This window comes from Castanea sativa, chromosome 8, assembly GCF_040712315.1.
Source record: "Castanea sativa cultivar Marrone di Chiusa Pesio chromosome 8, ASM4071231v1".
NCBI classification, from domain to species: Eukaryota; Viridiplantae; Streptophyta; class Magnoliopsida; order Fagales; family Fagaceae; genus Castanea; species Castanea sativa.
In genome coordinates this window covers 18,688,356-18,704,044 of record NC_134020.1, presented here as the reverse complement: position 1 = coordinate 18,704,044, position 15,689 = coordinate 18,688,356, and the positions used below count along the sequence as shown (strand labels likewise).

Here is a 15,689-nt window from a genome sequence, read left to right as displayed (position 1 = left end):
GACTGACAAGGATGACCCATAAACAATTCCTACAGCAGACACGTCAGCATGATAAAAAAACATACTGCAAGAAATAGTCCAGCAGTAGCAGTAAAATATCCCAGCAGTAAATTGTCTCAGCAGTAAGATAAGACAGAACAGAATAAATCTCCAGCCGTTAGCTATTTCACAGACTAAGGAAAGTATCTACATTTTCAAACTCATCATCTATTGGCTTTGGATAAGAGTCTTCTAATACAATAATATGAGAGAAAAATTTTATAGTAACAATTACATCATAACCTTCAATAGTAAATGAGTAAATAAATATTATGGGCTCCATTATAACAAATAATGAGGAAAACTTAATGTGAGATGAAGGGAGAGAGAGAGAGATTCTAGCTAGTGCAGCAATATCATTATGGTGCCAAGGTATGCTCATGGATATAGTATAAGTAGTGAGTAATGAGTGACATTTCAGGTAGTATGAGTAGTGAGAGAGAATGTTTAGTAAAGCTGCTGAGACTTTCTACTAGGGACGGGTAAAAGCTTATAAGTAAAGATGTGAGAGGTATTAGTGAGCTATAAGCTGAAGAGCTTAGTTTCCAAGTCTGAAACTAAGAACTCAAAGACTCAGAACCTCACTAAGAGCTTTTAGAGAATTAAGGAGAAGAGAATAGAGGAGTTTTTCAGAGAGTTCTTCCCTATTGGTGTCTCTTAGTGTGTTGGAGTGTTGATGGGGAGTTTCCATTTATAATTGAGTTTTTAGGGAGTGATTAGCAAATAATCTCTGCTAAATCAGCCTCAATCTTCAGAAAATCCTCAGAGAATCGTTCCTAGGATTTGGACCAGGAGTGGTAAGCTTAGCTTTTAGAATGTTCTTGCTGTTTTGGGTAATAACAGCTGGGGTTCTGACTTGGTATTAAATACTGATTTGTCCTCAACTAATGGGATTAAGGCATATGTTAGGCTACTAATCTTGGTTTTGCTACTACTAGAATCAGAGCTCCCTAGGACAAATTGTATCACCCCAAGTTAAGTGTCAATCTTGGAGCCCTTTGTTGGGAACTCTGCTAGGGATCCCTTTGGTGCCCTCCAAACCACATTTCCCTAAGTTATCACATTTTCCTAAGTTTCCCCATTTGGTTTCATGTGCTTGGTCCATGAACCAGAAAGTACGCGTTTTTGGCAAGATAATGAGCTATTTTCAAGTTGTTGCAGGAGCTTTCATGGTCTGGTTATGACTGCCCTTAGCCCTTGATCGAATGGGTTGGAGAAGAAATGAGAGATAGTTGGCTGAAGCTTCCCAGTTTTATGTCACGTCATGGTGTGGACCTGAGCCTACCATAATGCTACACTTCCTAAAACACTAGATTTTTCACAGACGGCGCCAATTGTAGGGTCACAATTTGCGCCCAAACCCAATAAGAATAGGGGATTAGGCACAAACAACCCAATACAATGAAATTTGTAGAGAGTAAGCTTGAAACCTAGGTTTTAGTGGTATTAGATAACAAAAATGATGAGCTAGATCACCACATCACATACAATGAACAGTTTATGTAACTGAAATTCTCCTCGGACACAAGCCGAGGAAGATTTGTATTATCTTTCCTTCCTAAGATGGATTACAATTATGGATCTTCATGTGTCCAGTGTTTTCTGTCTTTCTTCTTCGATCCCCCTACCTGAATGCTTTTCTTTTCCTTTTATACTATCCTCCTCCTTCTCTCCATTTTACGTATAGATTAGATCACCAATCTTGATATTTGTCCCATCAACTGCCCTCCTAAAGTCTTCAAACAATAGTTGTAAGGCTGATCAACACTGTTCAGATGTCACTTCCTCATTAATGCGGCCAGAGAGGTAGGTGTAGAGCCTTTAATGCGGTGGTAGCAGCTTTCTCTAAGATCTTTCTCATTCGTTCTTCCTCTCTATAGCCTTGTGAAACATATCTTCCTCCATAAGACCTTCTAGAATATCTTTTTAATCACTATGGCGTACCCTACGACCTTCACTTCACTTAGCCGAGGAGACACCCCTCCTCGGACTATTTCCACCAGCCTCTCTTGCAACAGTTTGCTCGTGAGCCTTTAAGTTTGATATTGTTATTACTACCAAACCCTTCTCGGACAAGTAAATACGCTCGGATCAGGCCCAAGGCCCAAGAACATGCCCTGAACCTTTTGTCCTCACAGATAATATGTGGGATATAATGGATAATATTTGCGAGAGGACCCAAGGTAATTTATGGGGCTTATATAGGAATATTTGTGGGAGCCCAAGTTGGGCAATAATATAGAGAGTATTTGGGTAGTATGTGGGAAATATTTATGTGGTCTCAAAATGGTTTATTGGTCTGTGTGGGTATTTTTTAGGGAGTGTGCTAATGAAATTAGGACCCGAAAATTTGTACCTCAACACTTGTCAATCCCTATCTATGGTCCATAGTTTGCATAATTATTTGTTTCCCAATTTGACATAGCTAGTGTCGCTTAACATAGCAACATACTGAGCTAAATTCAACATATCCATATACATCTAAACTGTTGCAACATGACATTGAGTTATGTAAGTCCAAAATTAGAATTATTTAAATGAAATATGTTGTTTATTTAGTAATATCAAGAATTAGTTTTCAACCATAAACATCCAAATTTTAACAAAATACACCCAAATAAATTGAAAATTCAACAACGCTACAATGACAATGGTTTATTGTAGCATCAACTTCATATTAGCATCAATGTTAACAAGAAAAATTAAATTAAACCCACTACGCTTAAGAATCGTACTTTTTGGTGTTAAATTTGATGGATCAAATATGCTACCAGGAGACAGATTGAGTTACCGACATCGTAGTAGGATTTGGGTTTCCAGTAAAATGAGAGGTAGAGAGAGATGGATGATTTCAATGGTGACCAGGTAGAAGGATTGCTCACAGACCTGGATTGGGCTGCATATGGGAAGAGTGACTAAATGAGAGATGAGAAATGTTTTCTTTTTATAAAAACTAGTAAGTTGCCTATGCGATGCACGGAAAATATTGTAATGTTTTATGTAAATTTTTTTTGCAAATGTTATACATATATTATAGCATATTTATCATAAAACTTTGTTACTAATGAGTTTATCATAAAAAATAACAATTATAAATTGTACACACATATCTATTATAATTATTTTGTTCAACTAATGGGCAATAATTAAAACAACTTTGGAGTAATATTGTATTACAAAAGTTGATCAAAGTATATTAATTCTTTTTATATTATTGATTTTTATTATGTGATGTGATCAAAAGTTTCATTACGATTTTTTTTTTTGGTTTTTTCAATGCTTTGTTATTGTGGTATGGTGACACTTATAAAGCTTGTTGAGGGGTATTTTGAGCTTTCACCACTTTTCCTTTTGTTGGCACCGGGAGATTCTTGGTTGGATCTTACTAAGTTTGGACTTTATTGCTAAGATTTTTCATAGGTATTTGCATTCATATTAAATTTCAATGATGTGACAAATTTTGTAAATGTTTTTATAATTTTTTTGGGCTAATTTTGGAATAGTGCAGCAAAAGGAATTAATATAGCATATTGGATTGTGTATTTTTTTTCCATACCTTTTTGTCATTTGAAGGTGCATCAAAAATCTTAGCAACTATGTAATTTTCAAAACCATCCTTTAGATTGAATTCATTCAAATAAAGTAGGAAAATCCTTCTTCTTCTTCTTTTTTCAAATCATGTAGGATTCCTTCTACAATATCAATATTTTTACAATAATTTAAATAAATTGTACCTCAGTTTATTTTTAAGCAAGATCTCCTGTAGATTTTTTTAGGATTTTCTCGGCATCTTGATCAAATATCTCAAAAGTTGTTTTGTTAGTTGAATCAAAAACTTCAATTTGAATCTTGTAACTGAAGTAGTTTGCAATTGTATATATATAGCAGTTATAGTGAGATGAATATATTATAAATATTTGGAGAGTATGTAGTTAATGTGAGTGCCTCTAACCTTGGGATAGAAAGATTTGTTTTTGTTTCACATTTTGCACATTGAAATGATTCTGTTTGCGGTTTGACATTCCTTTCACAAAGCATGCACGAAAAGTAATACCAACTTATTGTTGTATCAATGTTATACCCAAGCAGTTTGCATCTTACAATGAACTTTGAAATTAATATGTATTATTTTTTTAATGTAAATAATATGATGTATTATTTTTGCAAATGATGAGCATAATTTGAAATGATTAACAAACCTATTTCATAGAAAATCTTCCTATGAAAATTGTTTTGCATGTATTTTTGGTATTTCTTTTGTAGGATCATGTTTTTTATCATTCCTATCATTGATTTTTTTTAAAGAAAATATTAAGTAAATGACAATTTGTGAGATAGTATATGCTATTTATTATACTTTTTTTCTTATTATAAATTTTAGAAATATGCACTTGTCAATTATTTCAACAATCTCAGGGATTTCAAGATTTATATATATTTTTGTTGCATAGGTTGATGACAAAGAGAATTTGTTTGCATAAATTGCATAAAACATTATTAATAAAAAAAAACATATTGAATTAAAATTGGGGAAAAATGAAGACATGATTTCATGAGTATGAGATTTTCTAAAAGTATCAGTTATACAAAATGAAGACATGATTTCATGAGAATGAGATTTTCTAGAAGTATCATCTATACGTGAGGGAGGAGGAAGCGAGTTTGTAAGTGGGTAAGAGTTTTGATTTTGATTTACTGGAAGTATCATCTATACGTGGGGGAGGAGGAGAGAGTTTGTAAGTGGTAAAAGTTTTGATTTTGATTTACACGTGGAAAAGGTTAGACATGGGTCATAATTTGTAAGATAATAACTGGGCTTGGGTGATTAAAAAAAATGCTAATTTATATAATAGTAAAAAGAAGTTACTATGATTTATTGGGTAACAGTAAAAAAATTAATAAAAAGAGGTAAAAAATGCTAAATTTATATAATAGTAAAAAGAAGTTACCATGAAAAAAGGTAAAAAATGCTAAATGAAACATTAAAGGGCCACATGGCAAGATCTCAGGCACTCTCGCATGAGGTCTCTGAAGAAAAAAAAAAGTGAAAAAAAACTACCCAGTACTTTATTTCTTGAAAGTAAAGTACTATACAAAAAATAAAAATAAAAATGAAGATAAACCATTACATAGTCTATAATCTAAATACTAATAACTATTTTAAATATTTATAATCCACATAATAATATAAAATTTAAAAAAAAAAAAACTGAAAAAAAAAATTACCTAGTACTTGATTTCTTAAAACTTAAGTACCATACAAAAAGAAAAAAAAATGATAAAGATAAATCATTCAATAGCCCACACTCTAAATACTAATAATTTTCTTAAATATTTATAATTCATTTAATAATATAAAATTTACAAAAGAAAAAAAAAGTTTACCCAATACTTTATTTTTTGAAAGTAAGTACCAAACAAAAAGAAAAAAAAAAAATATATATATATATATATATATATATATATATATATATATATATATATATATATATATATATATATATCACTCTACGGTCCATACTCTAAAACTAATTACTATCTAAAATATTTATAATTCACTTAATAATATAAAATTTACAAAAGAAAAAAATAATGAAGAAAAAATTACTCCACAGTTCACACTCTAAATAGTAATTACTATCTTAGATATTTATAATCCACTTAATAATAAAAAATTTACAAAAGAAAAAAGTGAAAAAAAAAATTTACCCAGTACTTGATTTCTTGAAAGTAAAATACCATACAAAAAGAAAAAAAGAAGATAAAGATAAATTACTCCACAGTCCACCTTCTAAATACTAACTACTATCTTAAATATTTATAATTTACTTAATAATATAATTTTTTTCTTAAAAGTGAAAAACATTTACCCAATACTTGATTTTTTCAAACTAAAGTACTATACAAAAAGAAAAAGAAAGATAAAAAGATAAAAATAAATCACTCTATAGTCTTAAAAGTAAAGTACCATACAAAAAGAAAAAGATAAAAAAAATAAAATAAAGATAAATCATCCCACAGTCAACACTCTAAATACTAATTACTATCTTAAATATTTATAATCCACTTAATAATATAAAATTTACAAAAGAAAAAAAAAATTTACCCAGTACTTGATTTCTTGAAATTAAAGTACCATACAAAAAGGAAAAAAGAAGAAGATAAAGATAAATCACTCCACAGTCCACACTCTAAATACTAATATCTGTCTTAAATATTTATAATCCACTTAGTAACATAAAACTTACAAAAGAAAAAAGAAATTCTCAGTACTTTATTTCTTGAAAGTAAAGTACCATACAAAAAGAAAAAAGAAAAATCCCTCCACAGTCCACACTCTAAATACTAATTACTATATTAAATATTTATAATCCACTTAATAATATAAAATTTACAAAAGAAAAAAAAAGTGAAAAAAAAAATTTAACCAGTACTTTATTTCTTGAAATTAAAGTACCATACAAAAAGAAAAAAAAATCACTTCACACTCCACCGTCCACATTCTAAATACTAATTACTATCTTAAATATTTATAATCTACTTAATAATATAAAATTTACAAAAAGAAAAGATAAAGATAAATTACTCCATAGTCTTCAAAGTAAAGTACCATACAAAAAAAAAAAGGAAAAAAAAAAAAGATGAATCACTTCATAGTCCACACTCTAAATACTAATTACTATCTTAAATATTTAGAATCCACTTAATAATATAAAATTAACAAAAGAAAAAAAAAAGTGAAAAAAAAAAATTTAACCAATACTTAATTTCTTGAAATTAAAGTACCATATAAAAAGAATAAAAAAAAAAGATAAAGATAAATCATTCCACTGTCTACATTCTAAATACTAATTACTATCTTAAATATTTATAATCCACTTAATAATATAAACTTTACATTAGAAAAAAAAATGTGAAAAAAAAAATTTACCCAGTACTTTATTTCTTGAAAGTAAAGTATCATACAAAAAGAAAAAGAAAAAGATAAATCTTTCCACAGTCTACACTCTAAATACTAATTACTATTTGCACAGAGCTTTAACATTTTTCGAGGATAATGCCAGACACATAGGTTTAACCTTTGATGTACACAACTATGGGGGTGGGTCAGACATTGTAGGTTTTGAGCTACACGTGGCTGAGAGAGTTCAAACTTGGGTCATAAATCATAATAGTTGGGTTTGGGCTTTTTGTCTACTTTGAGAAGGTAGTCATTTGTTTTTAAGGAATTACATTTGTTTGGTCTAATTGTCAATCTCAACCCATATCAATAACTAATAGTAAAAATAAGTTGCTATAAGTTATTGGGTAATAGTTTAAAAACTTAATGAAAAAAATTTAAAAAACTAAATGAAAGTTTAGAGAGCCACATGGCAGGACTTTATACATTCCCACATAAGGTCTCTGCTTATATATATATATATATTGATGATTACACAATACTCACTTCTCAGAAAATCATATTCCATGTTGTTGATACTCATTTTGGCAAGAAGCCCAATAGTAGGAAGAAGCCCAACAATATGAGAGGAAAAAGAGTTAGTAAATTGGGAAGAAAACCCATTAAGCCCGAATGACAAAAATATTGAATCATAGGCCTAGAAAATAGCAAATGGGTCTCAAAGAAAGCAAGCAGGTCTAAGGGAGCCTAGAGAGAGAAGTAATAAACCCATGGGCACTATGAGAAAGGGAAAACAAGCAAGAATGGGCCGAAGAGGTCCGAAGTAATAAATTAAGTGAGTAAGGGGTTGATGACAAGCCCATAAACCCCAAAGGAAAATGATATGGAAATTTGGGCTGAGGAAGCCTAAAAGACTTAGTAAAGACCCATAGAAGTGAAGAATTAGAATGGGTCAAGATGCCTAAGAGAAGGAAATGGGTCGAGGATGCCCAAATGGATGAAATGGACCAAGAAAGCTTAGAGGCAATGGAACGGGTCAAGAAATCCCAAACTAGTATGAATGCTAGCCATATGACAACTTTGGGCCGTTGGAATTAAGCAAAGGAAAAGTGTACAACAAACCCAAAGGAAAGCCCAGCAAGTACGAGTCATACAATAGCACAGCAGGAATGTCAAGATGGCAGGGCAGAAGTGCTAGTAGACCCATGGAAGGAACAAAGAACGGGTTTAAAAGAAGGATAACCCATAATCAAGCAAGACCTAGTCTAGGAAGGAAGCAAGCTATAATGAACAAAGGCTCAGAAATCCATTCACGCCACAAGAAGCCAAGGATGAGCAGTTGAATACACAGATAAGGCTTCAGGTCATGGCAAACCCATGAGAAGCAGACAAGTTATGGACAAACATGGAATTGGAGCACGCACAAGGCCCAAACACCACCAACTTGTACCTAGCCAATACGGGAGTGGTGGACCATGAGTTAGAGGTAAGAGAGGGTGTGATTTAGCGGTAGGGGGAAGGGGGAAGCCTATTCTAGGGTTCCCACTCAAACTCTTTTGGGGGAAATGTCCTACTGGGAAGACATACTACCTAAAAGAGGGAAAGATGAGTTGGAATTACTAGGTGCATGCCATAGGGTTAGTAAGAGAGAACGCCCACCCTTATCCGGATGGGAATGCCATGGTGAACAAGCAAAAAAAATAAGGCTCTTCACCTGGTAATGGGATGTGACACGGCCAGCACAGATAAGTGGTGGTGGCTGAGCAACTGACAAACCAGAGAGTGGTCAGGAAGGACACCCACACCCAGAAAAAAGTGGTTAAGGAGTGAAATGGTAAAAACCCAGTCACGACAAGTAGTATAAAAGGAGCCTCCGCCATGCATAGTAGGAACAACACAAGATAGAACACAACAACAGAATGGAGGCAACACGCAACACAACACATCACAAAAAAACATAACAAGAGATATAGACCAGAAAACTTAGAGAAGAAAAAGAAAGAAAAACGGAGAGAGTAAGCAAGAGTGAGACGGCAAGTATGCACCAATAAGTTAATCCCTTCTCTCCATCTAAAAGCCTACCCTCTGTTGAGGATTAAGAATTTCTTTTCTGAGCATAAACCATTTAGGCATATTCTCTCAAAGTGGGTAATTTCCATGGTAGGACCTTCCTGTAAGGTTACCCACCTTGAAGAAGTGGTTCCCTTATTGGTCTCAACTCCGTAAGGCAACCAAGTGCAGCAGACTAACCGTTTCTTCTTTGTTTTCTTATTGATTAAATATTGGTGTTATCTCATCTTCATTATTGTCATTTTATTGCACCTTTATTGCCATATTGCTCTTTTCTCTATTATTTTTTTGGGAATTCTTTGCTTGTCCTGACTAACAGTGAGTGCATTTCCTTCATTGTTGTTATATTATACTTGCCCGCCATAACTTTCCTGAAACAGTCTCATTTGCCATGGGCATGTGACCGAGGTATTAACAAAGGGGCTCTAGTTTACGCACAAGCTAGATTGAGGTAAGTTGCAATGAGACCAATCCTGACTCTCTTACCCAAAACCTTCGGGCCATAGTGTGGCAGGAGGAAGCTCAACCCACAATCTCAAAAAAGCCCACCACACATGTATAAAAATTTATTTAGAACTCGAGTTCTACATTAAAATTTACACAGAACTCGAGTTTTATATTATAAGGAACTCGAGTTTCATAAACTCGAATTTTATATGAACATTTTAATTACAAAATGTCAGATCACAGGGTGCTACCATGGCACATTTTTAAGGAACTTGATGCAACAAACTTGAGTTACGTGTAAATTTGAGTTACAAAATAATGGTAGACTACTAAATATTTTGCAAACAATAATAAATTGTTGAATATTTCGCCACATAGTGCTATTTGGCCATTTTTGCTATGAACACAGCTCCATTTCTAGGTATAGCAACCTCATAATTGAGGAGAAATTTCATAGTCCTCCAAATAGGTCAGTTACCAATAAAATAAAAAGCAAAAAGCATTACACGAGGACTTCAGTTCTAGCTTACTCATTCTAACATCTTGAAGATTATGGCACGATCATAATGGCACTAGTGGAGAGAGAGAGAGAGAGAGAGACTAGCGGATTTTTTTTTATTGGGGAGCCAATGAGAATTTAGATATTTTATCTTTATAGGGTTAAGGAATAGAGATTATATAGCTTTTATAAAGGAATAGCTATTCCTTATTTTAGAGAAAAATAATAGCAATTCCTTGTAACAAAACACAACCAAACAACTAAATACTTATTCCACATGAATAGCTATTCTATTAGAGTATACCATATGTGCCCTAAATATTATGAGAAAAGATGGATATTATAGCAAAAAAGAAAGCGCATTTGTAAGAATGCCAAAGTTCATTTGTAAGAACAAACTTGAAAAAGAAAGTACACAAGCCATTTAAAGGGTGTCACGCCCCGAATCCAACCATAAAGATAGGCACGTGACAACGGCCACACACTTATAAAGTAATCACCCTACAAGCATACAAGGCCTTCTTAGCACTAACAATTATCCTAAAAAATTTCATCAAATAAATTCAAAATACCTCAAAAATTTCTTTATGAATAAATCTCCAATAATTTAAAAGGAACAAAATCCAAACCTCATGTAAATAATGCAAATTGACCAAAAGATATAAGACTATTACAAGGCCATCTAATTCCAAAATCACTAAGCTTCTTTCCCTACTTACAACACAACATCAAAACTTCCAAAACTTGCTTTTCTTCACAATCTGAAACTGGAGGGGGAAAAGGGGGTGAGCTGACAACTCAATAAGTAACCAAAATTTTAATAAGTTCCATCAAGCAATAGATCTGTAAAGTATAAGATGTAATATGTGTTTTTAAAAGTTATAATATACTATGCGTTTTCAAAAATAACTGAAGAAGTTTCATAGTCTTAAAATAATGAATTGCACATAGATCACATACTTTAATCTTACAAATATATCATAGATAGTTTAGAAAATAGTCAGTTTTTTCATATATCAAAAGCTATAACTCACAATAGGTTCCAAAAAACACATAAGCAGTTTTAGTGACTCAACATAGTTTAAATACTCAAACATTTCCAAAATCACATATGTAGTTTTAAGGACCCAAAATAGTTCAAATATTCAAATGTAATTCATATTCTTAACAATCTTATAACTATGGTCACGCTATATCTCAGTGACTGGGTATTAGAATATCAATGAATAACCTCCATTGGCTGGGTATCAGAGTACCAATGAATAACCCCCATTGGTTTGGGTATTAGAATACCAATGAATAACTCCCATTGGTTGGGTATCAAAGTACCTAAGGCTGTCCAACACACTTGGTGACCTGCCCAACCTGCCCGTACCCGACCCGCGTTCACCCGATTCAACTGCTCCGGTTGGCGAACTCGGGTCCCCAGCTCCAAAACTTGACGTCGGACGGGTCGGTTTCGAGTCCCCTTCTTCAAAACCCGTGAAACTTGACCCGCCCGACGACATCAATTTCTGGCGAATTCTCCAGCGATTCCAACAAGTTTTTAGCTTGATTTGGTACATTTCGGTGACCAAAACAATCAGATCCGGCATAAATACACCAAATCTGGCGATTCTCGGTACGATTTGGGGGAAAAATAGTCGGATTTAACGAAATCTTCACCGGATCTTGGAAATGTTTTCCATCGATTTAGGCAATTCTCGGTGTTTTCCGTTGATTTCTTTCCGTAGATTTAACGATTTGGGCGATTCTCGGTGTTTTCCGGCGGGTTTCGGCCTCACCCGAAACCGCCGCTCACCCGACGGGAAACCGACCCGTAAAACCCGACCCTAACACGGGTCGGTTGCAGGTCCGGCGCCTCCCCACCTGATCTCCGGTGGGTCGGTTGCGGGTTGGGCACAAACCCTACCCACCCAACCCGTGGACAGCCCTAAGAGTACCAATGAATAACCCACATTGGTTTGAGTATCAGAGTACCAATGAATACCCCCATTGGTTGGGTATCAAAGTCAAACATAGTCAGATTGTCCAAAATCATATATATCAAATCATAGTTCAAACAAAAAAATATCTCATTCAAATGCATATATATAATCATATATTCAGTATTCAAATATATTTGTGATATTTCTATATTCTTTACTTTAAATCGATATAGCTAAAAAAACAATTAAATAAAATAAATCTTATATTCAATACTTATATATATTTGTGAAAATTCTTTATTGAAATCAGTAATACAATAGAAATAAAATTGTAACAACCGTAAACAATTTTCAGTTGTTAAAATACGCAAAATAAAACCAATTAAGATAAGGTTACTTACCTCCAAAAGTCATACCAAAAGGAACTTCTCCCTAACACTTCTTCTAAAATCCTTAGATATCACCTCAAGTGTTCTGTCAATCTTTCACTACCTGAACAAACTCAGAAGTCCTCCTCTAAAATATCTATCGTTTTACTCTAACTTAATTAGCTTATATATATAGCTAGGTTTTCAACCTAATTTTCTAAAAACTCCCTTAATAATATTAATTACAAAATTGACCCCACAAAAAGATTTACTTAAATACCACTCCTTTTAAATATATATTTTTTCGGGTATTACAAAGGGTCATTCTAGAATATGCTCAAGTTCATTTGTAAAAACTAAGAACAAGCCATCAAAGAAATAAAATAAAATAAAAAATCTTCATATTCAGAATGCAAGGCCTTCGCTATTTCATTACAACGTCTCATGAATCCATTTTAATAGCGGGTCAACGTTTCCTAATATCTACAAAAGTGTAAATACGTATGGAGTAATCTGTTAAACGACAGAAAGATTTTTCTAACCGCTACCAATAGAGTTTGCAGGTAAAAATCTTGCTAATGAGCGAATCAGCCATTCGGTCACACGAAGAAGATGCAGAGCTCTAGCGGAGCACGAAAAAGGTTAAGGAAAATCATGGGATGGGCTCCCCACGGTCTGTCTCTCCCCATCCCACACAGGAGGGGAACAGGTTGTATAAGGAAAAGTTGATTGGAGAGATGCCTGGGGCTTTCGAACAAGCATTCAGTTTTGGGCAGAGTATGGACACTGAGGCGGAATCTGATGATGAATTTTCGGAGTTGCCAATCGGGGAGAAGGCTGTGAGGTTCTTTGGAAGCACAAAAATGAGAATTAGAGCACCATGGTTGAATGCACTAATTGCCAAGGTGTTTGGGAAAACAGTGGGATATCATTTCTTGCACTCTCGTATTACATGTATGTGGAAACCTATTGGGAAAATGGATTGTGTTGATTTAGGGAATGACTTTTTTCTAATTAAGTTTCAAGCTAAGGAGGATCATGCCAGAGTTCTCAGGGAAGGACTGTGGTTTGTAGGAGGGCACTATTTATCTATTAGACGTTGGGAACCTAATTTCAAACCATCCAAAGCGAACCTTTCAGCTGTGGTGGTATGGATTCGTCTCCCTGAGCTTCCAATAGAGTATTATGAACCGGTTGCACTGAGGGAGATAGGAGAGGCTATTGGACCGGTTTTAAGGATTGATGCTCACACGGCAACTAAATCATGAGGAAGGTTCGCTCGGCTTTGCGTTCAAGTAAATTTCAATGAACCGATTGTGAAACTCTTGAAGATGGGAGGGATTGACCAACCTGTCCAATATGAGGGGATTAACTCCCTATGTTTTGTGTGTGGTCGTGTGGGGCACAAGGCGGAAAACTGCCACTACAAGATCTACTCGCCGGCGAAGGGTGGAGCAGAGGGTGAAACGGGAATCAACCAAGATGAAGACAAAGAAAAAGTGTCAGATGAGGCAGCGGATACCTTTGGACCTTGGGTCCTTGTTGCACGAAAAAAGCAATCAACCAGAAACACCCTAAAAGGCAGAAGTCAAATTTCACACTTAGGGGATGATGGCCGAAACCCAAGGCATAACAGCGCTCCTAACTCTTCTAGGCGTGCGCTAGATGCTGATACAGTTGATGGGGACAGCCAGGAGAGAGCGCGCTATTCTGTTTTAAATCCAGATTTTGGCCCAAACCAAGGGGAGCAACTTAATGAGCCCGGTACATTGAATAAGCCCATGCATGGGGGCAAAATTTTAAATGTCAAGCCCAATAGGTCCAAAGTCAATGAAAACAAAGAAGAAAACCCGTGTAGCTGTGGAGATGAGAGATAGCACAAAAAAAAACTTCAGTTTGGAAAGAAGTGGGAGCTAACCCTTTTACTGAGTCAACGGCGCTAGGCAAAGGGAGGAGCTCATCGGGTTCATCGACTTCTTTGGGTACCGAGTTTCGTGAGTTCAGAGCCGGGGGTTCAGGTTTTCCCTCTATGGAGCCGATCGGTGTAGGAGCTCATGGGGAGGAGCAGTTTCTTGGCTTGGGTAAGGATCGTGTTCAGCTGAAGGTGACTGAGCTTAAGGGAGGAACCGGTAGTCAGGATGGTTTGGAGAGCTTACCGAGGTCTATTTCAGCAAGACCGCACCTGATGGAGATTGCGAATCAGCCTAGCTTAAGTCCCTCGGAGCATGTCATCGTGTGCTTTTCTTCTTGTCCCCTGAAGCGGATTGACCCGGCACTCCGATCAGGACAAAGGGTCGTGGATGAGAGGGATGAGGGAGAGGTTGACATGCTTCTTTGTGACCAGCTGGAGGCAGCCGTAATGCCTATTGAGGACATGCACTGTGAGGAAGAAGGTGAGGTCCCAAATGCCTCCTAAGATTTTGGTTTTCCTTTCTTGTTTAGTAGTTATGAATTTAATTATTTGGAATTGTAGGGGTACTCTTAGCCCCACCTTTTGTAATAATGTTATTGATTTGACTCGTATGTATAATCCTGCTATTTTGATCCTAACCGAGACTAAAGCTAGTGGTGATAGGGCAAGAAGGATTGCTGACAGGTTGCCTTTTGATGGGGCTATTTTTGCTAATGCTATTGGTTTATCTGGTGGTTTATGGTTTCTTTGGGATAGCTCTCAGGTGAGTGTGACAGAGCTTGCCACGACGGAACAAGAAATTCATGCTTTGATCTCTCCAATGTATTCCAATACTCCGTGGTTGCTGTCTGCCGTTTACGCCAGTCCAAGATTTGCAGAGAGGCGCCTTCTTTATGGCCTGTTTGGGAGTTTAGAGAGGGAGGAGAGTAGAGGGGAGTAGAGGGGAGGGGAGTAGTGGGGAGGAGAGTAGAGGAGAATGATTACCCTCCACCTTGTTTGGATGTTTTTATAATTAGTAAGGGGGAAGGGAGTAATTAGCCCTTCCCCTTGTTTTGATGTTTTAAAAATTAGGATGGAGAGGAGAGGAAATGATTAAATATTTTTAAATTGACAAATTTACCCCTATTTAAAAAGAACTTGTAATATTGGTCTATGATTAATTTGTTAAATTAAATAATTATGACTATAGCATGCAATATTTTTTTTTGATAAAATTTTTTTTTTTGATGTGAATTAAATAATCAACATTGGTCTATGATTAAATATTTTTTCTCCTTTTTTATTGTACTAAAAAAAACCAGCCTAAATTGATAATAATTAAAATAAGAAATTTTTTTTTTTTTTTTTTTCCTGAGGTTGAATGATCATTTTGATCCACTGAAGAGAGTGAAGGCTGATAACCCAAATCATAATCATTAGAATTAGACAGTGTATCCATTTGAGCTTTTTACAACTTATGGTCTAATTACTCAAACCTGCACTGCACACAATCATGAAAGTGTCACAAATTGGGTTGGTGGGCTCT

General features: G+C 34.9%; 1 protein-coding gene across 1 annotated transcript; it reads left to right on the top strand.

Moving 5' to 3' along the window:
• Positions 1 to 14,130: 14,130 nt before the first annotated feature.
• On the top strand, positions 14,131 to 15,341 carry LOC142607932 (uncharacterized). The gene is made up of 2 exons (XM_075779616.1): positions 14,131 to 14,645; positions 14,921 to 15,341. The coding sequence occupies exons 1-2, from the start codon at positions 14,282 to 14,284 to the stop codon at positions 14,929 to 14,931; spliced, it is 375 nt and encodes a 124-aa protein (XP_075635731.1). The 5' UTR covers positions 14,131 to 14,281; the 3' UTR covers positions 14,932 to 15,341.
• The last annotated feature ends 348 nt before the right edge of the window (positions 15,342 to 15,689 follow it).